This window comes from Ruditapes philippinarum, unplaced genomic scaffold (genome assembly GCF_026571515.1).
Source record: "Ruditapes philippinarum isolate M1 unplaced genomic scaffold, ASM2657151v2 ctg1790_1_1_1_1, whole genome shotgun sequence".
Taxonomy (NCBI): domain Eukaryota; kingdom Metazoa; phylum Mollusca; class Bivalvia; order Venerida; family Veneridae; genus Ruditapes; species Ruditapes philippinarum.
In genome coordinates, this window is record NW_026860466.1 from 20,022 (window position 1) to 45,279 (window position 25,258).

The window sequence follows — 25,258 nt, forward strand, 5'->3', positions numbered from 1 at the left end:
GTAGCAACAGCATCAGCATCATAAATCGGCGGATAATATAATGTACGGATTAAAATTTAATTCACAGAGGGTAGGTTATTTTACACGGCTATCAGCACGTCTCAGACAGAAATGCACGTTGAGACATTATTAAACGTTATTTGATATGATAAGCAATATAAATACTGATTATAAGTCAGAGCAATTTACACAACTCTTAAACTGATAGTAAAAATGTAACATACTAGCCATATGTAATATTAACAAGACCTATTTACTTTTTAATAAAAGGGAAACTAACTTCGCTTAAAAACCAACATGAACTTCAGTATTATCTTTTTTGATTATAAGATACTATTCATACTCAAATATTCACTGTTATATAAACTGATCATGTTCGCATATAAACTGATCATGTTCGCAGGTTGGCTTTAAAAACCAAAGTCACAATCCGAAATTGATCACAGGGATGAAGGAAAAGTTGTTTGAAGACACGAATTTAAACCGCTCGGTCATAGGTGCTTTCTTTTACGTATTAAAACATATTCTCACATAATCATTTCGTAAAATAACAGACCTTTGTAAGAAAACATAGTGGTATGTGCTAAGTATCACTTTTTTGTGCACAGTAAAATATCGGGACATTTTTGACGGTATATGTATGTTTCAAATGCAAAATATTTGCAATACAAAGCGTTTGATCTGACGTTTGAAGAGCATATCACAAAATTTAACATTGTCTTGATCGGTCACATTGTCTTTCACGAATGTAAGAGTTTTAGGGATTCAATGATTTAATAATATTATGCTCAAATTTGAAATTTGTCAAAAACTGATAAGTACTTTACAGTGTCTTTTGAAATGTAAAATGAACATTTTAGATACACATAGAGAAAACATGTTACGTTTGAAATCCTACACACTCAAGTAATAACAGTATGTTAACATACTGCAGTATTGTCATAATAACTGGCAGAATAGACCACAATAATTTTACAAGTAATTTGGATTGCAGCTTCCAAAACATAGTTTATATAATTATCCACTTATTCAAATTAGACATATCCAGGAAGTTTACTAGATTTCAGTAAATTTCTGCAAAATGATGAGCATGGTATACATGCATCTTAAAATAGCATATATCTATGGTGGCTGTTTTGGAACACTTTTGTGCGTCGTGTTGTTGTATGTCGCTCGGCTCAAATCGAAGGATATATATAAGCGAAGCGACAGGGTGACATCGCGACAACGCGCTGCACGACAATGCGCCGATTGGCGTTCTTTGCTAGGACAAGACGATAACGATATAGGTTGTGTTGTCGCTACCGACAACGCAACGCGCAAAGTGTACCAAATCAGTCACCATATATATTTAATAATTTAATAAAGTTTTAGTTATGACATGCACTTACAGTTATCATTACCACTGTTGTGGATAGATGTTACAGTAATAAAGTTAACATGCGAATAAGTGTTACTTTCATATAGGAAATAAAATCTATTCTAGCACTGTACATAGCTATCAAATAGCTATTAGTAACACTCACTTTTTGAATAAATGTCACTCGGAAAATTAAACACCTACGCCTACGCCATAAAAACAACAATGCACTCATTGCATCGCATTTAATGTCGTTGAAATATGAAAGGGAATTTTCATTTTAAATGCACTCTCTGTGTCAAAAAAAATCAAATGTGTATTATATTTGAAATCTTTACAATGTGAACAAAATGGACAAAGACAAAATGACAGCGTATCCTTTCAGAATACAATTACAGTGTAACCTCTGTATAGCGACCCTCTGTAGAGCAGTTACCTTTTTACAACAACAGTATCAATGATGTCAAGGATGTTGTGCAGAGGTAACCCTTTCAATCGCGGTCTGTATAGGATAATTCCCCGATGTACGTCACATCCGGTAAGGGAAGTAACTCTTCCCCGACGCTTATCGTTTATACTCAACAAGTGTATCCCTGGTCTCCTTTTAGATGATAAATACTGGTAAAAATGAATTTGTAAGAACATGTTGGATAAGTTCTTTTGGAACAGCAACAATATCTTAAAAATAACGTTCTCTCGTCATTTAATAGAAAAATTTTGCTAAAAATAAATTCATGTATATTTCCTTTTTTATAAAAGTTTCAACAACAATTATGAACTTTAAGATTATTATAATCTAAGGAAGAAGAGACTTCTTGAATAATGAGTTTGATTATTAAAAACATTTTTTATATTAAAGCAGGTTTCGCTAAAAATTATTCAAACCATATTCTAAGCATGTATGGACCTGCTACTAAATTTTAAGTTAGTTGTACAACAGGGTACGGTTCACCAGACTATAAAGATTATGGAAGATCTAGGTTTAAAATTATATGGTCGTTAACAAGCATTTACATATTCGTGTTTTCCCCCTTCTACGGCCCCACCAGGTAATCAAGCGTACATGGCATAGACTTGCAACTACAAATTTACGGCGTACACTGCATAACAAAAATATAAAATATGGAATACGAACTCTTAAATATTTTGAAATGTATCATTTGTGACAAAACTTCAATGCACAGATAAAAATGAAAAGAAGTCATTATTTACGATGAAACATACTAATGGAAAGTATCTAATTTTTAATGAAACAGATTTTTGAACATATGTACTTCTAAATAACGCTGTTGAACAAAATGTTTGTATTTATAAGAAGCAAGAAGTCCAATAATAATAATAAAACAAAGACATAAAATAAGGACATATCTGCATTATTTCCTAACAAAACCTTAGAATGTCACATATGTATATTATTATAAATTGTAAATAAATCCATGCGATATGTTTTATTTTGTAGATAAAATTAATGATATATCCTGACATTGCTTACAACACAGTCTCCTTTGATTATTCATGTTATTTTTTAAATTAGATGACATCATAAAACGATATTTTGAAAATAATATGACATCATAAAATTATTTTCTCAAGTGCAATTAAATACTTGTATTTTTCATCTCTGGTGAAGAACAATAACAATAAAGCGAGACTTTGTTGTACAAAATTTGTACCTGTAAATGTACAAAAAAGAGTGTCGCTTCAAATGAGCTGTACACCTAAATTAATGCGACAGATAAAAAGTTAAAACGACAATGAACAATGCTACGACCACAAAAACCTGAACAAAAAACGTAATGTAATTTACTAGCTTTACTCAATTCACATATTAAGCTTTGGGAAGCCGGTGAGTTATTTCTTCTTACTTAGTCTTGAAATTGAGATTTTAATTTTTAAAAGCTTATGGTAAATTTAATACATAAATTGCTTGGATATACACAATGGTGTTTAAGGTTTGTTACTTTTAAATCAGTCGGATTTCGTAATAGTAAAATGAGCCGTGTCACGACAAAACCAACATAATGGGTTTGCGACCAGCATGGATCCAGACCAGTCTGCGCATCCGCGCAGTCTGATCAGGATCCATGCTGTTCGCTATCAGTTTCTCTACTTGTAATAGGGTTTGTAAGCGAACAGCATGGATCCTGATCAGACTTGCTGGTCGCAAACCCATTATGTTGGTTTTGTCGTGACACGGCTCAAATGGTTTCTAGCCAGACAAGCCTATGGGTCTACATAGTCCGATTATTAGTTTAACTCAAGAGAATTTTATACATTTTTGGCAAAACAATTTCTTCCGAAAGATACTTAATTCTGTATCATCTTTTAAAATGCTAATTTCAGAAACCAAGATGGCGCTCGTACTTAAGAGCTGTTTTCTTATTCACGTCTTATATATTCATGCACATTTAACATCCGGCGGAAAACCGATGATAGAATCAGCATTGTTTACCTGCGGATATGCTTTGTTTAATCATGATGAAATTGCGATGTTGTTCCCGCCTTCCGACATCAGCCTTGCCAATACGAATCTGACACTTGCCAATATACCTTACGTCACTTCCGCCGAGCGTCTTCACCGGAACGGGTTGAAATCATTCTGTGCACAGGTAGAAACTTACAGTGCGTGTGTGAGGAACAATTTATTCCACTTTCCTGTTGATGAGCTTGTTAAACGCTACATGGATTTGAATAACTTGGACATGTATTTTAAATTCTTTTGTAGAAACAGGAAACTTATTGCTGATCAATTTCTGTGTACTACGTTATCAGTTTTGGGACGACGTTGTCCGTTTGGTGGTGTTTACGGAATTATTGCGCAAGTGTCCAAAATGATCCGATTCCCAACAAGTAGGAAGGAGTTTTGTGCCATTATCCAACAAAACATGAATTGCAGAGTAAATCTGCAGCTTGCACCATGTCATAGACAATATGCAGATGTAATGGAATTTTTATACAGAGGACTTGTCAGCAACTACTGCCATTAACTAATTTGTCAACATCTATTGTCATTAACTTATCGGCATTTACTGCAATGAACATGTCAGCAGCTACTGTCATTAACTTGTTAGGAACTACTGCCATTAACTAATTTGTCAGCATCTATTGTCATTAACTTGTCAACAACTTCTGCCATTACCTTGTCAGCAGCTACTGATATTTACTTGTCAGGAACTATTGCCATTGATAGGTCAGCAATTAATGCGCTATTGACTTGTCAGCGGCGTCTGTTATTAACTAGTTAGGAACTACTTCCATTAATTTGTCAGCAACTTCTGCCATTGATAGGTCAACAATGGATGCACTTAACTTGTCAGCAACTTCTGTTATTAACTTGTTAGGAACTACAACTTGTCAGCAGCTATTTCCATTAATAGTCAGCCAATTACTGCCATCAACTTGTCAGCAACTACTGTTATTAACTTGCTAGGAACTACATCCTTAAAGTTGTCAGCCGCTACTGTTATAAACTTGTTCGGAACTACTTCCGTTAAATTGTCAGCAGCTACTGTTATAAACTTGTTCGGAACTACTTCCGTTAAATTGTCAGCAGCTACTGTTATAAACTTGTTCGGAACTACTTCCGTTAAATTGTCAGCAGCTACTGTTATAAACTTGTTCGGAACTACTTCCGTTTAATTGTCAGCAGCTACTTTTATTACCTTGTTAGGAACTACTTCTATTATCTTTTATTGTAAGCAACTATTGTTATTTACTTATGGGCGGCAACTATTACCATTAAAGACATGAAAAATACGCATGTAAAACATGCCAATTTTATAATATCGAGTGATTTTGTCATAATAAATATGATTCTATTCATCTTTTTAAAAGATTCCTGAGAATTATTTTTGAAATTATTTTTGTCACTTGGGAAGGCGCCTCCTCTGTGACCGTGCGTTATGTATTAAGATTTTTAGAAGCACGTCATCTGCCATCCATCGATATCGATAGGGGATGTGTATATCATATAAATAATATTTATTTTTACATTGATTTACAATAAACAACGCTTTCAACCATAGGCATAGTAGCATCAGTCTCTTTGTTATAACTAGTGCTATTTTTTAATATATTTTGCAGTTGTATTAACTTTATGTGTTCGTGTCACATACAAGGAGGTAATTCATGAACATTTGTGCGCTAATATTTCACTGACATGTCATATAACATGCTTGTTTTCCATGTAATATAACCAGTATGTATTTTTTTGTTACACACGTGTATTAATATAACATCGTCGAGCATTAGCAGCGCGTAGTCAAACGTCAAAACATGAATCTCGTGCGTTTGGTGGTGTGATAAAAAAAGAAATAATATCATAGTCAATGTCATATCATAATAAATATTTTATGAATTTTAGTAAAAGCTTGCAACAGGTCCGCTTAAATACAGTTTCCTAATCTTGTTTGATAAAATATTATATTATATTGATAAATCTAAGATCTACAATTAGATTATGTATGTTAGACATATGTAATAATGTGTAATAATATTGTTTTTAATTAAATTTTGAAGAAGAAAAAAAAACAACAATCCGTTCTTTATAAGGTTATCATTTCTAGTTTTATTTTTAAGATGATATATTTAATGCAGGCGGCAAAAATGTTGTAATGTTCTTTTGACATATTTTTCGTATTTTTACTTCCGACTAATTCGTTTTCTGTAGATCAAAATTAAAACGTTCAACATTTTCTCTGTGCTAAGGCTGTAATTATTGTTCACAATTTCATTTTAATGGTATTTTAACGTTAAATTTATTGAAATGTAAAATAAACATTAAAAACTAACCTACTTGACGTTTTTGTACTTAATAATCATTATATCTATGACACAAAATCTAAAATGCGAAATATTTCTAAAGGGTGTTCATTTCCAGTTTAACAGTATGACAATATTCAAAATTAAATATGTTTTCACTTGTCGTTGTGGGTTCGAATTGCACCAGGGACTATGAATTGGTTTATTATGTATTTTTAACTCCGCCAGTAAAGATGTAAAATCGTTATATGGCATTAAAAAGTGCCGAGAAGACATGAAACCTAACCAATTATGGGAGATCTGTGGTTTTACTCTGACACCCACTTGTAGTTGTAATAAGGCAGGTTAGAGAGGACTCCAACTCTTCCTAGCCTGGCATAAAAAAACAAGACGACATGTTCATCAAATTTACATCGCTGACTTGCTGCAAAACCTGAGTATCGCTCAAACCGGTGCTGGGGGGGGGGGGGGCTTGCTGGATGTTGCGCTTTTTCATTATCCCTCATGTACAGAATCAATCAAACCGAGTCTGAAATTTTCATGTAATTTTGTTGTGGTTATGCTTCTAAGGGATCACAACATATTCTCAAGATTTTTAGTATATACGTTTTTTTCAATGACATTGCCTGTTACACCAATCGCCATATTTAATATACAAAATGTTTTTAACATTGCTAGGATAAGATGATGTAAGTTTATTTAATTTGATGTAAGTTAAACACGTCCAAATTCTCCCGCAAAATCATCGATTACACACGATTCCTCACCCCACCCCCCCCCCCCCCCCCCCCCCCCTTGATATCGAGATGTCATTGTCTGGGATGGATGACGTTTGCGAGACAGAAATTTTAGTGTGAACAAGTCGCCTTATCTTACATACACAATCATCATATTATATTGATCACTAATTAAAATTAATGTTCGTGAAGTTGGCAGCCTAGCAGCCTAGCAGCCTAGCAGCCTGAAGTTGGCAGCCTAGCAGCCTAGCAGCCTGGCAGCCTGAAGTTGGCAGCCTAGCAGCCTAGCAGCCTAGCAGCCTGGCAGCCTAGCAGCCTAGCAGCCTAGCAGCCTAAATAAAACTAAGAATAGTACAAACATGAAAACCGTCGGAAATACATTAGCAGCACTTCTTTAGATCATTCCACGCCTTTTTCAATATCGTGATCTTTATTTTTTAAGATGTTGAACTTTATCGTAACATATTTTTTTCATTCTGACGCTTCGAAATTTGAAGTTAGCAGCCTAACCGCCTGGCAGCCTAGCAACCTAGCAGCCTGGCAGCCTAACAGCCTAAAGAAAAGTACGGATAATTCAAACATGAAAACCGACGGAAATGAGTCGGTAGCACATAGAATGAAAAAAATATGTTACGATAAAGTTCAACATCTTAAAAAATAAAGATCACGATATTGAAAAGGCGTGGAATGATCTAAAGAAGTGCTGCTAATGTATTTCCGACGGTTTTCATGTGTGTACTATTCTTAGTTTTATTTAGGCTGCCAGGCTGCTAGGCTGCTCAAATTTCGAAGAGTAAAATAAAAAAAAAAGGAAAGTTCAATATTTAAAAAAATTAAGTTGGCGATACTGAAAAAAGACGTGGAATAGTCTAAGTATGTGCTACCGACTCATTTCCGTCGGTTTTCATGTTTGTATTATCCGTAGTTTTCTTTAGGCTGCCAGGCTGCCAGGCTGCTAGGCTGCTAGGCTGCCAGGCTGCTAGGCTGCCAGGCTGCTAGGCTGCCAGGCTGCTAGGCTGATAGCTTCACAAATTTCGAAGAGTAAAGAAAAAAAGCAAAGTTCAATATTTTAAAAAAGATAGTTGGCGATACTGAAAAAAAAGACGTGGAATAGTCTAAGTATGTGCTACCGACTCATTTCCGTCGGTTTCATGTTTGAATTATCCGTACTTTTCTTTAGGCTGTTAGGCTGCCAGGCTGCTAGGCTGCTAGGCTGCTAGGCTGCCAGGCTGCTAGGCTGCTAGGCTGCCAACTTCAGGCTGCTAGGCTGCTAGGCTGCTAGGCTGCCAACTTCACGAACATTTAAAATTAATGTTTAATTTTTAACAAAAAATAGCCTACTTAACGTTCAAGCTATAATAAACAATTCAAATATCTAGTATTTATAAAGTCCACGAAGAAACGGTGGCTATCAAAATTGATTAAAGTGTTTGTTATAATTTATGGTGTCCGTAAATCATATATTTAAAATCTACAAAATCCTATGTTACCATCACAAAATGGGTCCATATTTTACAATAGCTGTCCGCCGAACAATACCTCTTTTATTCAAAACTACCTAACGTGGAAATAGAGATTGTCACATCTCATTTCTTCTTTACTTTCATCTTTTTTATCCATTTAATATTTTCGTCACGAGTCATTCATATTAATTTACGATTTGTTTAGATTGAAAACCTGATAATACCCTAATCATACATTCAAAACGAGGCTCGAATTCATGCGTTTCAAAATTCAATTTCTTTGTAATTTTTTTCTTATTGACAAGACTTACTGACGTTGATGTGTTTATTACAAGTATTGGGGGATTTTTTATATTTTTTTTTTAATTTAGAAAATCACCGAGGTATAATATACGATTAATGCATTTCGCCGCCGAACGGTTTTTCTTTTAACTTTATATATATTATAAATATCCATATTAAAGATAAATTTTACAGTTGAATTTCGGTAGTCATGCGAAGGAATTAGTAATATTTTTTTTTGAATTAGTTTAATGTTCTTGATGGCTCCTACTTTTTAGGACTTATTACCAATTCTAGAAAAGACGATTAATAACTTTGGATTTCCAAAGAAGTTTATTGTGCATGTAAGTTTGTTTCTCGCTCTTATATATTTCTTTAAAAAAACATGAAACATCAATAAAAGATCTGTTCTCCTGATTTAAACTCATAACAATATATATATATATAATAAATTAATAAATGTTATTATTATTTTCTTTTGTAAATGTTATTATTATTTTCTTTTGTGTGTATTTATATATTATATATATAAATACACAAAAAAATTAATAATAACATTTTTTTATCAAAACTGTGTACTCTTAAAAAAACTCTTTATATGTTTATCAAAAGAGAGAGAGTGTTTTGATTGGATTGGAAACTTGAAAACATTTGATAAAACTGAGAGAAATGTTTCATGTTTTTATACAAAAATTTGCGTTGCTTTATTGCATGTATTGTAATAGAACATTTATAAAAAGTTTGTATTTCACTTAAGTGTTTTTGACTTATCAGTTGTGAAGATATTAATACTTACTCTCTTTTTTTGTAAAAAATATAATTTTCTTTTATATTCATTTAATAATTTTATATTTATTGTTTTGTTGATTTATTTATTTATTTATTTATTTTTTATTTATTTATTTATTTATTTTTGTATTTATTTATCTATTTATTTATTTTTATTTATTTATTTATTTTTGTATTTATTTATTTATCTTTTTTCTATTTTAAGAACTATATATATATAGTGCTGAATCATTTGTTTCAAAAGTGTTCAAAAATGATTTGATTTTATTTCTTTGAATTTATTTCAAAAGATTCTTTACCCGTTTCTGATTGTATTTTTACATAAAACTAAATAAATAAGTGAACTAATCATTCAAATTTCGAACGCGGAAAGGTGCGTGGTAATAAGGAAAATTTGTTCTTGAATGGGAAACAAATACATTCATTTTCAGACGGGAAATGGGTCCCAATATAACAAAAAATAATGATATATAAAAAAATATAAAAAATAAATAAAATTCAAAAAAAGGAATACAAAAATAATAATAATAAAACATGAATCTGGAAGCATAAATATATTATTTTATTTGTTCTCATTTCAATAATTGCAAATTAACTGACATAGGATACGGTGTGGCTATATATAGACGAGGATTTGTTTACAATGACGCCTAATTTATCCGAGGCACTAGTTATCCTGGTGTTATTTTATGCTGTCACCGGAATAGACGCTGCAACGTTCTTCACCCATGACGGCGGCGCCACCTCTGTGACCATTGGCGACGATATATCGGAAAGGGTAACATTGAGCCCAGCGATAACTATCAAAGGGACGCAGTTTACAGAAATATTTGTAAGTCAAATGTATCTTTATTCCTAATGTTTTTGGCGGATAATTTTTGTTTGTGTTTGACCTTAGGATTCTAAAGACTTCCCTGTAGTTTTGTGTATGCCTGAATTTAGAAGAAAGTATTCAAGCATGTCACAAGAGAAAATGCGGAAAATGAAAATATGCATTTTATTTCATCGGTATATCTCAATATTTCATTTATAAGTATATAATAAATAGAGGATATATTGAATGAGTGTAGTTAATTTTTGTATGAATTTCAATTAAAATATCAAACAAACCCTACGATACACAGCATTTTAAATATCTTTAAAAGTTAAAATAAAAATAAATATAACTGATTCTAACTTGCATTTTGACTGAATAAATTAAATAAAACCAGGTGAAAAAATATGAATTTTTGAAAGTTTTTTTTTCTAACCTTTTTTATTAACTAATAGTCCTGAATGATAATGATACAAGCACGAAGAAAAATAAAACATTAGAATTAAACCTAATTTTGTAAACTGTTTCTTATTCAATGAAATTTTATGTTCCATCAGTGAAACATCAGGCTTTGATAGTCAGAAAATATATTTAAGAAAGTGTATTCATTGATTTTTCTCTGTTTTCATTTGCAAATTGGTTTATGTAAAAACACTAAATTTTATGCAGTATTTGTACTGATGAAAGTTAATGATATTTTGACGGTTATACGCATACATGTATATGATAGAGAGAGTTTAACTTAATACTTAAAGCTGTAAGTCTCCAGATGAGGCAAGAAAACTTGAAAATAATATATTAAGGGATAAGCTAAAATTATTTTTGATGGTTAATTATAAATTTATATGCTTTTCTATAGAATGGTATAAATGCTATCTTAGACACATGTACATGTATTTCAAAATTAAAAGTATGGTTTAGTCACCCTTTCAGCTGCTGGGCATTTAATCCTTACCCCAATTAATATTATAAAATTATGGACTTCAATTTAGGCAAAATCATTCAAAATCTTTTAGATTTCAAAATGTTTTAAAGGATAATTACTCTGGCTCTGATCTTTACTGGTTGCATGATAGAATGTGTGACACTATTAGCATGTTTAGAGTTTAAGCTGTAACATTTGAAAAATATTTGTTTGGAAATATGACAGTGACACCATAACAACTGTGAATACAAGGTCCTCATAATGTGTCTCGACTTAAAGCTACCGTCTCACTTTTCAGACATCCCGGCAGAGCCCCGGTAGACGTTCGGTGTGATCCGGGGCTCTACTGGGAACAATTGGGGTACATCTGTAACTCTGTTGGCAATGTTTGGTATGATCCAGGAACATCCGGGATTGACCCTGTGTGGAATAAAATATTTAATATCACCAGGGTGGTCTGGGATGATCCGGGAAGTATAGCTTTGCAGGCTTCATCCTAAGCTCTGCTAGGAACGACCAGGGTTACACTGGTGAAGCACCGTAGCTCTGCTGGCACAAAACAGGGATGATCCTGGGTATGGTATAGCCAGTAGAGCTACGGTAGAGCCCCGGTGATTGCTGGCAGAGCCCCGGTAAATGCTGGCAGAGCCCCGGTAAATGCCGGCAGAGCCCCGTAGGATGACGATGGAGCTACAGTTGATCCAAGTAGAGCCCTGGCAAAGCCTTGTTCATTTCAAAAGAATCACGACAATTTGCGATGATTGCACTTGTTTGTATTAAAACCCTTCCCATTTCTCTTCTATCCAGTATTGCATAAGAATTTTTCAGAAAATCATCATGAATTACTGTTCTGGAACAATAGATATTTTATTAAATAAAAATTATGTATCAATCAGTTATCATTTTCGCGCATGTTCAATCTACCAGGGGTCTGCCTGGATTGACCGGGAAAGTACCTGCATTAACTGAAGCTTCACGTGGGCTCTGCCTGGATGGTCCGGAACTCATCCTGGTTGGTTAGTTGGGAATTACTGTAGTGCTGCCAGGTTTAGCGTGACCGCAACAATAATTTCACCACTGATTGTCCCGGATCATCCATGTAACTTACCGGGTTGGTACTAGGCTCTGCCAGGAGTAAGTGAGACCACAGCTTAAAATTGATGGGTGCTGATAAATCAATTTCTACTTGTTATACCTTTCAATTTCAGTTATAATATCAATTACATGTACTTTGTCCTTCTAGGAAGTTCATAAAATCTTAGAATACCTTTAAATTACCTCAGCCCACTAACCAGTTCACATTAAATTTGCAGATTTTGGTTGGTAATATTGTCCAACAATATTGTCCTTGATCTTCATTAACTTTCATAAAGGTCATTGAATAAACACTTGTATCAAACAAATATATTGATATATTTGTTATCTTCACATGTCAGTAAGGTGAGGTATATTTGTATAGATGCCGAGCTACTGATCTGAAGGTCTCTGGTTTGATTCCTAACAAACACTGCGTTATGAAGTCACACTTCTTGTTTTTTGTTGTTTTTTTTACATAATTATTGCAAGAATTGAATTAATTTGAAATTCTTTTAATATATCTACTTTTATGATAACTTTTGAGTAGTGTGGTGTTCCTTTTGTTTAATCAAGATGTTTTTGTAAGTACTCAGACATACGGACGTTGGACAATCGCACGTTTTTCTCTAGAACGCGAATTTTTCAATGGTTTCATTATGGTGACATTATGCAAACATATATTGTTTAGCGCATACACACTACAGATGTAGTTAATATAAAAGTACACAGATAGTATACACAATAAAAATGATTTGCACGAATTATTAGAGATGGGCAATTTTAAAATTAAAAGAAACAAAAAGGGCTGAACCAGGATTCGAACCTACGAGTTTATAATGTCTATAATTATTGTCATAAGGCAATGTCTTAATTAATGGTTGCGCTATGAGGGATTCTTAATTAAGACCATTTAACAACTGGTTATATTATTAGTTATAAAAATTGTTGACAGGTTATATGGCCCTATATAAACCGCTATTTGTAAATTTAACCAGTGAGACGCTAGGCGAAGGTTATATTGCAAACAGCCATTTATATACTGCCATATTACCTGTCAACAATCTTTATAATGAATTTATAATACAGCAAGCATTATTTTTTAGAGAAAAAAGAACAGCAGCCATGTATATAAAACTATATAAACGTCACGATTATCCAATGAAAAGCGACGTTACAAACGTGCAGTATTATAAACATTCATAAAGATTTAAAAGTAGATCAAAAGTTTACCGAATTTACTGGCTATAGGGTCAAATGAAGAGTGCATGGTCAATATTGTTGGAAAAAAACATACCCCTGTCTGTCTGTTAGTGAACAATTTGTTTATAAAAATAAACTGCTGAATGTCTGTAATGGATTTGCCCTGCTTTGTATTTGGAAAAGTCAATCAAATCAATCAATCAATCAATATACAGGTACTAAAATTGAGCTGTCCACAGTACAGAACCTGAACTGAGTGCACAGGTGTTCAGGCTGGCCTGGATCTATACTTGTGGCAAGAACTGATCATTTTCTGTTCCAACATGTCAAGGGTTAAAGACTTCATAGATTGTCATAACAAACTAATTACGGAATTAAAACTGGATGTTTATAATATTTAAACATGGTCCTCTTCAAATTTGGTCTTACCCTGAATTTGTGATATAGAGTTTAATATGGACTTCTTTTAGGCAAATTCTACATTGTATGTGGAAAGAAGCTTTTAAAAGGCTTCATATTATAAACTCTTAAGCTATGTTTTTGCTATTTCCATGTTTCAAGGCAGTGTCATTCTATGGTTCCTTTTTAAGTATGTCATTTGCTTCAATGGTTTGTTTGGGGATTTTACAAATGGTCTTGGTTCCTGCCACTTTGTCCATTCCCTTCTCAGTTTTTCCTCATTGTATTTCAAAGTGTGTCTTTAGTCTGTACAGTTGGAGATTACACCTCCAACTCCCTCCCTTCATTTTGGTCCGATATCCCCTTCCGTACTTTTATCTTTAATTATACCTTTATGATATACTATAGTAGTTTTCTAAGCCATTCACAATAATAATATGGTTTTTGAGAATGTAAGATGCTTGTACCATGAAGAAAATGGTGACAAATGTAATATATTTTGTCATAAAAGTAGCAAAATGTAATCAAAGCACTGGCAGTATTAACTTCCACAAAGAATACTAATTCACTGTAACTGTACTAATCTTGCAATATGGCAAAAGATGAAAAAGATTGTTAAGGTAATTTGCAATGAGTTTCTTGATAAGAACACTAAAATTTTGAAGCTTTTGAGAAATAAAAATAAGAGCATTTCTGAAGCGTTATGGGTCTGAGCTAGGTGGCCTTGACATACTTTCCATGAACAGACTTTGTGCCTGCAACAATTAAAGTTTTGAAACGTGTCTGCCCGGTAAAAAATAAGTGTGGCGCTAATTTTCAATCCATAAGGGGCTAAATCTGTCCACCTTGTCATTTTATAAACTGTATGTGTTATTGGGGTAGGTGGGGGGGGGGGGGGGAATATGGACATTTGTCCTTCAATATCTGTACTGAATATCAAACATAATTGGTGATTGTGGCAGTGGATCTTTTTCATTTATTGGAATAAATTTATGAAATTGAACTATACTGTAATATACATTTATATATATATTATGAAGATAATAATTATGTGATAATATAAAATCACAATTTAGTTGGGTTTTTTACCAATATTTAAGGTTTATTTAGATATATCAAAACAAAAAATGTTCTCTGCTGTCTTTATATCCACCTTTTCATGTGATGATTCAAATAAGACAAACAGAATGCTAATTTACTTCCATTGCACTATCAGAATTTTCAGCGCAAAAAGGTTGTAACTTGAGATACAACCATTTTGCGCTGAAATTTAAGAGCAATTTGAGATACAACCTTTTGACAAATATTGATTTAACTTGTTAATTTTCAGAATCCATTTAAAATACTTACTGAGGATATGCATAACCACAAAATACATTGAAAATGTTAAAAATGTTATTTTGTGGAAAAAAGTGAGTTACAACCGTTTTGCGCTAAGCCCACGTAATGTTAGTACTTATAACAATTATAAAGATACATGTTATAATATAATAATAATAACAGTGTGTTAACAAAAATGATAATAGAATATAGATAATGCGAAATACTACATGTATAAAAAGATTGCATTGGTGAAGAAAAAAAAGATCAAATGTAATGTTAAAGTGACATTATGCCCATACAAGGGTATTTAGTGAGTTAAAGGGTAAAGATCTAAATAAGTTTTCATTTTGCCATAATTCCTTTCAATTTAATAATATAGATCGCATGAACAATAAATAACACACAGATCCAAATGAAATTTCTATAAATATCCATTATCATTAACCTATAACGCTTAGTTTATAAAAAGAGTGGGGCGGTCTTTTTAAATTTTAGGCAGATTTATAATTTTATGCTAAACATTTTCAAACATCAACTGTTGGTCAAACACCATTTTGACAGTCAATCTTTTGAAATATAAAGTCAATATAGCTCAACTTGACAATGAAAATATGAGCATTATGCCACTTTAAAATCTTAACAATTAATGATAAAATTAATACAATGTGGAACAAAGTGAAATCTAAACAAAGATAAATGAGAACAAAGTTAAAGGAACTCCATCGAGGTCCGAAAGCCTAAAAACAAAAAAAAAATATAGTTTCTTACATAGATCAACTGGGGTACTTAAAACAAAAAGATAATTAAGAAATATTCTCAGAATCAAATTGAAAGTCGTACTTCTTAGCCCAATTTAAGTGAAAAGCGTTGCAACACTTTTCAATTTTGGTCATTTTTCACAATTAAATAATTATTCTAGAAAAAACAAAGTGAGATAATGATCTGAAATTGTGTACACACTTTAATCGTCTTAACCTACATCATAATTATGGGAGATGAATCTATAAAAAATATTTCAAATCTAATCATTTAAAAAAAAAGGAAACACCGTAGCGGAGTCTCTTTAAATCATAACCATAATGTTGAAATGTGGGATACTAATTGTAATGTTATATAAGGTATGTTTAATATAAATGCTTTGTTGAAAATGTATGATAGTAAATGCAATGTTGAAAAGTTAGGATAAACTGTTTTGTTTTTGTTTTTGTTTTAGTTTTCTATGTGTGTTTGTTTTTTGTTTTTGTTTGTTGTTTTTTTTCCTGTTGTTTGTTTTTGTAAAAAGAGAAAATTAATGAAGTTGATTAAGTAGAAAAGACCTGATTCGCTGTCTGTATGTACGGATTGCAGATATCAGAAAATGGAATGGTAACAACGGAAGATGGATTTTATGGCGGTCTAAGTTTTCCTTATGCTAAACCCTGGATAGCACCGTTCGGCGCGGATATCATACCAGCTGGAGGCACTATGGAATACCAACAATTTACTAGCACTGATACAGCTCAGATGGAATATGCAACGCAACTAGTGAATGAGGTGTATAAAGATGCCGCATTTACAGCAGTTAATGCGCTGGTGGTCACATGGACCGATGTAAAAATTGATAGTGGAAGCAAGGTAGGTATATATCTTAAATATGTGTACCTGTTGTTGTTGTTGTTGTTGTTTTTATAGAAACGTGTACCAGATATAAGAATGAGCCAGTTTTTTTAACGTTATTATATGATCTTTTTAAACAATGTTTCATATGAGCAGTATATAAATAACACATGGGTCTGTGGGTAACAGTAAAAATATCATCCCAAGGAAAATACTGTTACCCGAGGCGTAGCCGAGGGTAACAGTATTTTACGAGGGATGATATTTTTACTGTTACTCACAAACCCATGTGTTATTTATTTTATTACCCCGAACAAAAATACTGCGATGATCTGAAATTTTCAACTAAATCTAACTGTAACAAAAATAAACCAAGAGTAACAATGATAACTAAACTGTCCTTACCTTTCAAGTTTTAAGTGTACTTTAGGCCTACTTGAGAAGTTTTCTTTTTCTTTTATTCTTTATGCAAGTGATGATATCTACAAATCATAAACATACAATAAGCTAGGTTTTATTTAGAAAACAAAACACTAACCCATTTACACGGTTATGATCTGTGAAATCTGATCCTTCTGTTTCCAGAATGTTCTTAGCATTGTTTTTGACAAAATAACGATGATATCCTATGTCTGTCCACCATCTCTGTAACGTTTCACTGATTAAAATTGTTAAATAATCCTTTGTTGCATGCTTAAATCGTCTGCATGTTCCAGTTTGACAATTAATTATTTACATTGCAAGTACTTCCGTTGAAAACGGATGTTCACTTTTTGACTATTCCACAAAAAGATATTTTATACACGAAAAGCACACCAGTGTGCGAACTACTAAATTTTATGGATGTCATAGATACTTCATAGAAGAAATTGATGTCCTATCGGGGTTTAACGACGAAAATAAGAATGAATCGAGAAAAAAATGGCGGCCATTTTATTTCATTTTATTTAGAAAATAGACCACGTGACCAGATTTTATTCTGTTAAAAATACTGTTACCTATGTAACAGTACAAAATTCTTAGTCACGTGGTACACTTGCATTAACAGTAAAAATAACTCCCAGAGGCCTATGGGAAATTAGCATTACGAAAAAAGTGAGGGGTAATAATATAATATATCTCTTACTGTCTATGCTAATGAACACATGCTAACGGGAGCGGTTGTCTTGTCGTAAAGGTGGCTTCCTCTCAACCCAGGGATCATGGGTTTGAGCCCTACTAGGGTCACAACCATGTTTCTTTATGTGATGATTGTTTTAGTTGGTTCCAGAAAGCGGACACTAAGGTTATTATTATAAGTTGCAACTTGTTTCCAGTCGAGCATAAATTAATATGTTTAAACTAACATGTTAATTTATGCCTTTGAACTTTTAAAAAATAAGACTTTTAAAAACACTTCGGTATGGTTTGATTAATATTGCATTTGTTTTATTACAGGCAAATACCTTCCAATTGGCATTAGTATCTGACGCGTCAAGGCTTTATGCTATTTTCTTATATGATAAACTCGAATTTCTACCAGAAAAGGTAATAACAACATGCATTTCCTATTTAACAGTTACATTGTATAGTTAAATGGAATAACTAGAATAACACGAATAACTATGTAAACGTTTTCGTGTTTTAGAGCGTATGAATTTTGTATTTACTCTGTAACTATTTCTCTCCACAACTCCAAGTAGTGTCCGTAATATCAGCTACTTTAATTATGTCTTCATTGTTGGAGTTTGACCCTTTTTGTTATGTAAACAGTTCAATTTCAAACGTTATACTGTTGACAGCTGATTAACGAGGTATGATCAAAAAGTTCTCGGCCCGAAATACTTCTAGCCAGAGGGCGATTATTTTGAAAAGTAAGGCCATTAGTTTGGTTCTCTGACTACCGGAAGTACATCGGGCCAAGAACTGTTGATCAATCCTCGTAATGTTAGACTATCTTGTAAATATATTCTCTTTAACGAACCTATAACGGAAATTCTATGAAATATTCCACAATTGTTTATTTTTCGTCAAAATAAAGATTGGTGCAAGTGCAGGGGACGACGCGACATTTTACACCGTCTGCTATTCTGACAAACAAAGTCATTTGCAGTTTCTGGACAGGATGTCGAACTCACAGTGTGGTACAGGAGGTATACTGGTATTCCAGTTGGATGGAAGTACATGGAACGGAGGTAATAAAATAGGATTAAAGATTATTGTTTGCTTCTTTCTGCTTTTTGCAAGCTCAGTATCATACTGTCGAGAGTATCTTGTATTAATTCTTTTATTATAATTATACAAATGCATGTATATTTAACTGTCTTATGACAAAAGTAGCCCCTGCAACGACAAAACGAATGATATACATATTTAACATTTTTTTGTTTTTTACTGTTTACCAACACAATTTAGGTCATAAAACGCCAAAAACCCCAGCACAGGAAAGATGATTTTGGCTAAACTCAGATGTTAGAAATTTAAAGCAACGCCATGGGCCAAACCATCTCACCTGCTGGATCTAAAAAAGATGCGTAGACTTCACTAGTTCGAACCCATTTAGTCGCTTCTTGTGATCATGCAGGGATAAACGGGGGCTGCAAATTTTACAATTCTAATGACTAAACCTTTTAAGGCAACCCCGGCCACAAGTGGCAAAACATTTATATAATTCAGACCTCATATCATTATCACTATTTTAGGACACATGCTTGTTAACCATTTGATAAGTTGTTTTAAAATCCAATCATTCAGTTTTTTCTTGTGCTTGCAAAAGACGAGTCATATATTATTTTGTTATTTGTTAATGTTATATATGTTAAGTGTTCTTACATCAAAGCTCAGCATTTTGCTAGTAAGTCAATTCCTTGAATATCGAATAAAGAAAGGCAAGATTTTAAGTGAGTTTTTTTTCTTTTATTCAAATATTTATTCACACAATTTTAGTTTTATGTTAAATAATTTAATTATTTTTCGTTTCAATCGAACAATGGATGAAAGGCAATATAAGTTTTCAATTTTCTCAATTCGCCAATAATCAACCAATCAAAATGACTTGCAATGGCGACAGTAATAAATCTTGTTTTACATTCGTTTTCAATGGTTTAAGATTAAAATCATAACTTTCGCAAACGCCGCGGTTCATTTACATTAATATTTTTCAGCCTTTGATACCATGTTTTGAAATCTCTAATTAGTTCAAATTTCACACGATAAGTAGAAAATGATATAATTAAGATAAAATGCATTGACAAGTGAGGAATGATGATCAATCTTTATGATTTTAGATATCTTTATTACATGAAAATTGCAATTTGCGAGGTATGCAATCAAAACGTCCTTTACAGATAGGAATTAGACGAAGTATCAAAATATCGTTGTCAGTGGAAGTAAAACAAAATGTTAATTTTTGTAAGAAAAAAAAAAGGGTTTGAAGTAATTTAAAACAAACAAAAAAAACCGAAAATAAAAAATTAAAATTTTAAGGGGGCAAAAATTTTTTTCCCAAAGTTTCCCTGCCAGCCCCATAGGGTTTCCCTAAAAAATCGTAAAAATAACCTACGTTTATTTTGGGTAAATTTAAAATTAAGGAAAATTGGGTCAAATCTCCCCAAAACCTTTAAAAAGGGGGAAGGTAACAAATTTTTTTTGGGAGTCGTCAAAATCTAATGGGGGAGCGTTAATGAAAAATTAAGAAATTTTTCCCTCCATTCTTTACAGCTGAATATGTCTGTAGTCACGTGTATACGCCAGCATGCAGAAACAGACCGGGTATGTTCATTATTTTAAAAATCTTGATCCATTCTAGATGGCATTTACATTGTTTAAAAGTGCCGACGTTTAAATCTTCACCACGCTAAAAAGCTTATAGATGGACAAGCCCATCTTTCAATATAGCAAAATCATTAAAAAATTTAGCGATTTTTTTTCAAAAATATTTACTGACTACATAGCAAGCTCAAACTCAGACCAAGCTCAGACGACATGGATGTGTCTGCAAATTTATTACATGCTTAAAGGTGGTTTATAGAAATATATCAGTGATATAAAACTGGTAATTTCACTGTTTGAAACAGTGAAATTACCACTTTGATAATTTCACCGTTTTGAATTTAAGCCCCTTACGGTGTTTCAGTGAAATACCAGCGTGCACATTACTGGGTACCAACTTAATGACGTGACGTCGTAAATGACGTCACGTTGTATTATTATTTGGCGCGCTTTTCATTCAGTATTAGGTGTAATGTCTTTTTAAAACGTTTCTTTGCATGTAATGAAAAGAAAATTTGTTTAGTTTAGTGTTAGATCGAAATATATTTCACCTTGTGAACACCAAAAGTTCATATTTCACTCGTGGCTGCGCCACTCGTGAAATATACCTTTTGGTGCTCACTCGGTGAAATATATTCCGATCTTACACTGAACTAAACAAATATCCTCTATATCTTCTGAACTGGTTGCATTGGTAAAATTTGTTGCAGCACGCAGGTAAGAGGTGTAAAATCTGTACGTTTTGTAACCGGTTCCCGAGCTTGTTGGTTTTATACACGGTATTCATGTTTCATCAACTCTGAGATTTGGAATATTATTACTGGAAAGTACATGTATATAGTCTACTTGCTCAAGCTGGTGCCAGGGGACGAAGAAAACCCTTTTCAAATTTACCCCGGCTTTTTTAAAAACCCTCAAAAAAAACCGCCGGGGTTTAAAAACCCGAAAGGGGGAATCCGTTTTTTTCCCTTTGAGCAAGAAAAAATAACATTTATTGTTTAGTTTTGGTTTGGTTCCGGGAAAACGGATTCAAGAGTGTTGAATAAGCTTATAGTTTCCAACAAAATCGAACTAAAATAAATTTTATAAACAAATAAACCGGGGGTTGAAATTTTTTCGGAAAATTTTGTGTTAATTTTCCGGGGAAATCACTTTTTAATTAAAAAGATTATTTACAATTTAAATAGTTTTTAAATTTTTATTATAAAAATTTTCCCTAGCGTTGCGATTTGGACGCCAAAAAGAAAGGAAAATTTAAATGCGATACGCTAACGTCAAAATTTAACTAGTTTTAACCCCTCGACTTTTTTAAAGAAATTATTATCATTATTACGATCTTGGTTTGTTCTGGCTAAAGCAGGCAAAAGGTTAAGAATTCGTTGTCTTGTGACATGTATCAAAGATAGCGTCTTATCGGTTGAACATTGATCCGTATATATATACAGTGGACTCTCGCCCTTTCCGAACCAATTTTTATACTTTTTGTTGTATTACGTCGATAAATATCTATTTAAAAACTGAAAAGAATATCTTAAAATATAGATAAATATGTCACGATTAAAAATAGCGCAAAAAGAATTTCCTTTAAATTGGATTTAATACTGGAATTTCCACGAAAATTTAGACTGGTACCTTTGCCTAAATCCGGGTCATACTCGCCTTTTCCGAATCACCGAGCAAAATTAACGAAATGGTCGGAAAATTATGTTTATTAATTCAGTTCATAGTGACATAATACCGTGAGTAAACCGACAAGTAATATTAAATCGTGATATATTCTAATAACATTCAAGGTAGGCCAGTTTTAAAATACAGTTTCTTTATATAGCATTCTTAAAAGTGCCTATCCTTTATCAAACCTTTCATTTATGAACTGCGTGTTCATTTTTTTACTAGAAGTGGCTTTGTCATTAATTAACGCGTTAGCATAAAAGCAGACATCTGCTGCTGCCAAATGAAAAACGCATAATTATATTACATCATTTGATTAATTTTATGCAAATTGCTAAAAGATTTATACGCTATTAACAAATTGTGAAAACTAAAATATGAATTTTGTTTTGAAAACTATCTAGAATGATAGAAAAATGTTCTAAGAAATAAATCCGAACACCAGTGATCTTTAATTCAGCCATTAACGCTGTACAGACGTTTTAAAGAGTTGTTAAACTAATGGTGATAACAAAATGAATATTGGAAGCAAACAGAATCTTAAAGCAGGTACCTGCACCCTGTAGGGTACTTAATATATATATCATGTGATAGTCTTTGTGACAATCACTTCTTTGGCTAAACTAAGAGGCCATGCCAGTTTTGTAAGGGAGTTGTGTTTTTTTCAGGATGGAAAAACAGGCTTTTTTTAATTATTTCATTTCAGCCAAAACTTACAGAAATGTTAATTAAAGATTATTTCAGCAAAACTTACCGAAATGTTAAATAAAGATTCAATTGACTGTGTACATATATGTGAAGAATAAAGATTTATTTCTTTTTTATACTTAAAGACTCGGAATGCTAAAGGGGGGGTTCGAGAGAACTGGTTTGTCCATGATGTAAGTAAAACATTAAAACATGTATATAATATGTATTTATATATTAAGCATATGTCCAGACTTGTAAAATCATAAGTACTAATAAAATCTGAACAAAACAGCCAATGGCGTCTGCCTCTGGCAATAAAAATGAAATATTCTGTATCATTGCATTCATATGAGCAGAAATCTGTGACTCAAATGTGGTAGACCCTAGAAATGTCACTCTCCCTTGAGATTTTGGTAATGTTAGCGCCCTTGCTTTCTTTGCTGGTTGAAGTTAGAGTAAATTTTTTTAACTTTCTAACATTTCTGGCAAGACACCTCAGCTTGGACTGTTGGCATTTTTCTAGGTTTAATCCATCTAAAAAAGATGTTAGAATATGGTAAAATGAATGAAAGATAAAACGAAATAAATGGAAAGTATTTAATGTAACTGAAAAAGTACCTGAAGGAAGGGAATTTTCATAGTATTCTCGGGAAAGGGGATTACATCCCATTTTGTAAAAAAAGTGGAAAAAATATGAAAAAAACGTTTTATTTTTTTGCAAAAATCTACATTAAAAAGGAAAGTTTAAGCCCCCTGCTTTGGAATGGGGGTTTAAATTTAAGCAAGACTGAAAACAAGACAGTGTCTTTTAATTAGTACAAGACAAAAAATATGAATGATAAAACATCTGTTTTAGATTAAAAAGTACTCAAAAAATTTTTTTTGTTTTTTTTCCTTTTTAAACCCCTTTTCCCTTAGTTTTTTTAGTCATATAGGGGGGTGTTTCCTAACCATTCGTTCCTGCAGAGTTACACCAGTACTAGATTACCTTCCTCAGTGCTAAACTTCAAAGTATCTCTCGGGGATAGAGGTAATAAAGTCATTAGACTCTTAACCCCTCGACCACGGAGGCGGTCCCAAATATATAACAATTTTCATATAGTGTACAAAATAAGTTCAAAATGGAAATACTTCTGAAAATACAAGAGCTACACATTCCTAATTAAATCTCATTAAATATTATATGTAAAATGTTTGATAAAACATATATTTTTGAAAGTTTACATTAAATTCCCGAAGAAATAAAGAAGTCACAAAAAAGGAAGAAAACTTTACGTAAGGGCCTAGAAAATCAATTAAATCCACGGAAATATAAGTTTTCTTGAAAATTTATCCCTATCATACATATATCTAAACAATGTTTCTATCAAATAATCGTGGTCAGTGTCAATACTGATGGTCAAAATAATAAATACATATTATGTATCCTTCAAACACTTATTTCACGCAGCAGCAGAAGACTATTATAATATTGCTATAAAACTTACAACCATCTTTAACTGCCCATTTTGGAATAAATGAAAGTTTATAGCAGGCTAAGTCATATTTATTTTATAAATATTTATTTATTTTCTAATTATAAATCATTATCTATATTTTATACAAACAAAAATAAATATTGCTATATTTGGGTATATTTAGGTGTATTTGGGTATTTCGTGCCGCCGAAAAAAAGGTGATTCGGAATACACAAAAAACATGATGTCATAATCAACAGCCTTTTCGTTTTAATTTTAAAATTATTTGGTAGTTGTGGATTATTATTGCGCTTGAAAGCACATAAAATTTGCTTTTTATCAATGTTCATTTGTTTCGTTTCGGGAATTAACTAAACAATGCAAGCGCCTTTTCATTTGAAAATTTTATTTTCATTCGACAGATTTACCCGCATACGGGAAAAATATGACACTTTAAAAAACAAAAAATATAGATAATGTAAGAATAATTTTTATGCCCTTACGTAACGTTTGAATTGATTGTATAGTGCTTCGATTAGTAAAACCTAAAACATAACTTACGATTTTTGTGGCCGTCATGCACGCTCTGCGACCTAAAAAAAAAAAGCTTGGAAATGATCCTCATTTTTGACTGGTTCGGAATGGGCGAGCTCACTGTATTTATATATAATTCTTGTTTTTATTGGCAAGACATATCGTAATTTGTTCATTTATTTTATCTTTCAGGGCCCCCAGAGGCAAATTATGACGTCAGATGTCCAACAGCATAACCTCATTCAATCTTTCATTTAAAAAAACATAAATGATAATTGATATAGATCTATATTAGGCCATTTATTAACCAAAGAAAAGACCGTTTGCTCAATTAATATTTAATAAATTTTTCCTTTCATATTATGTAAAAAAAGTAAAACACTGGGCGGTAATAATTTCCAGAAATTGATTCTGCCAATCCCCCATGAAA

General features: G+C 32.5%; 1 protein-coding gene across 1 annotated transcript; it reads left to right on the forward strand.

The window, feature by feature from the left end:
* The first annotated feature begins 8,800 nt into the window (after window positions 1-8,800).
* On the forward strand, window positions 8,801-25,162 carry LOC132760181 (nidogen-1-like). Its single transcript, XM_060752095.1, has 7 exons — window positions 8,801-8,947; window positions 9,997-10,224; window positions 16,478-16,744; window positions 18,164-18,253; window positions 18,747-18,900; window positions 20,426-20,476; window positions 25,021-25,162. Exons 2-7 carry the CDS (start codon window positions 10,036-10,038, stop codon window positions 25,062-25,064), a joined length of 795 nt encoding a protein of 264 aa, XP_060608078.1. The 5' UTR covers window positions 8,801-8,947; window positions 9,997-10,035; the 3' UTR covers window positions 25,065-25,162.
* The last annotated feature ends 96 nt before the right edge of the window (window positions 25,163-25,258 follow it).

Bases quoted from the DNA above. Each gene is read 5' to 3' on its own strand.
- LOC132760181 (XM_060752095.1), top strand. From the start codon at position 10,036: ATGACGCCTAATTTATCCGAGGCACTAGTTATCCTGGTGTTATTTTAT. The intron at 10,225-16,477 runs GTAAGTCAAATG...TACGGATTGCAG, and splicing joins CGCAGTTTACAGAAATATTT to ATATCAGAAAATGGAATGGT. The intron at 18,254-18,746 runs GTAATAACAACA...GTCAAAATAAAG, and splicing joins TCGAATTTCTACCAGAAAAG to ATTGGTGCAAGTGCAGGGGA.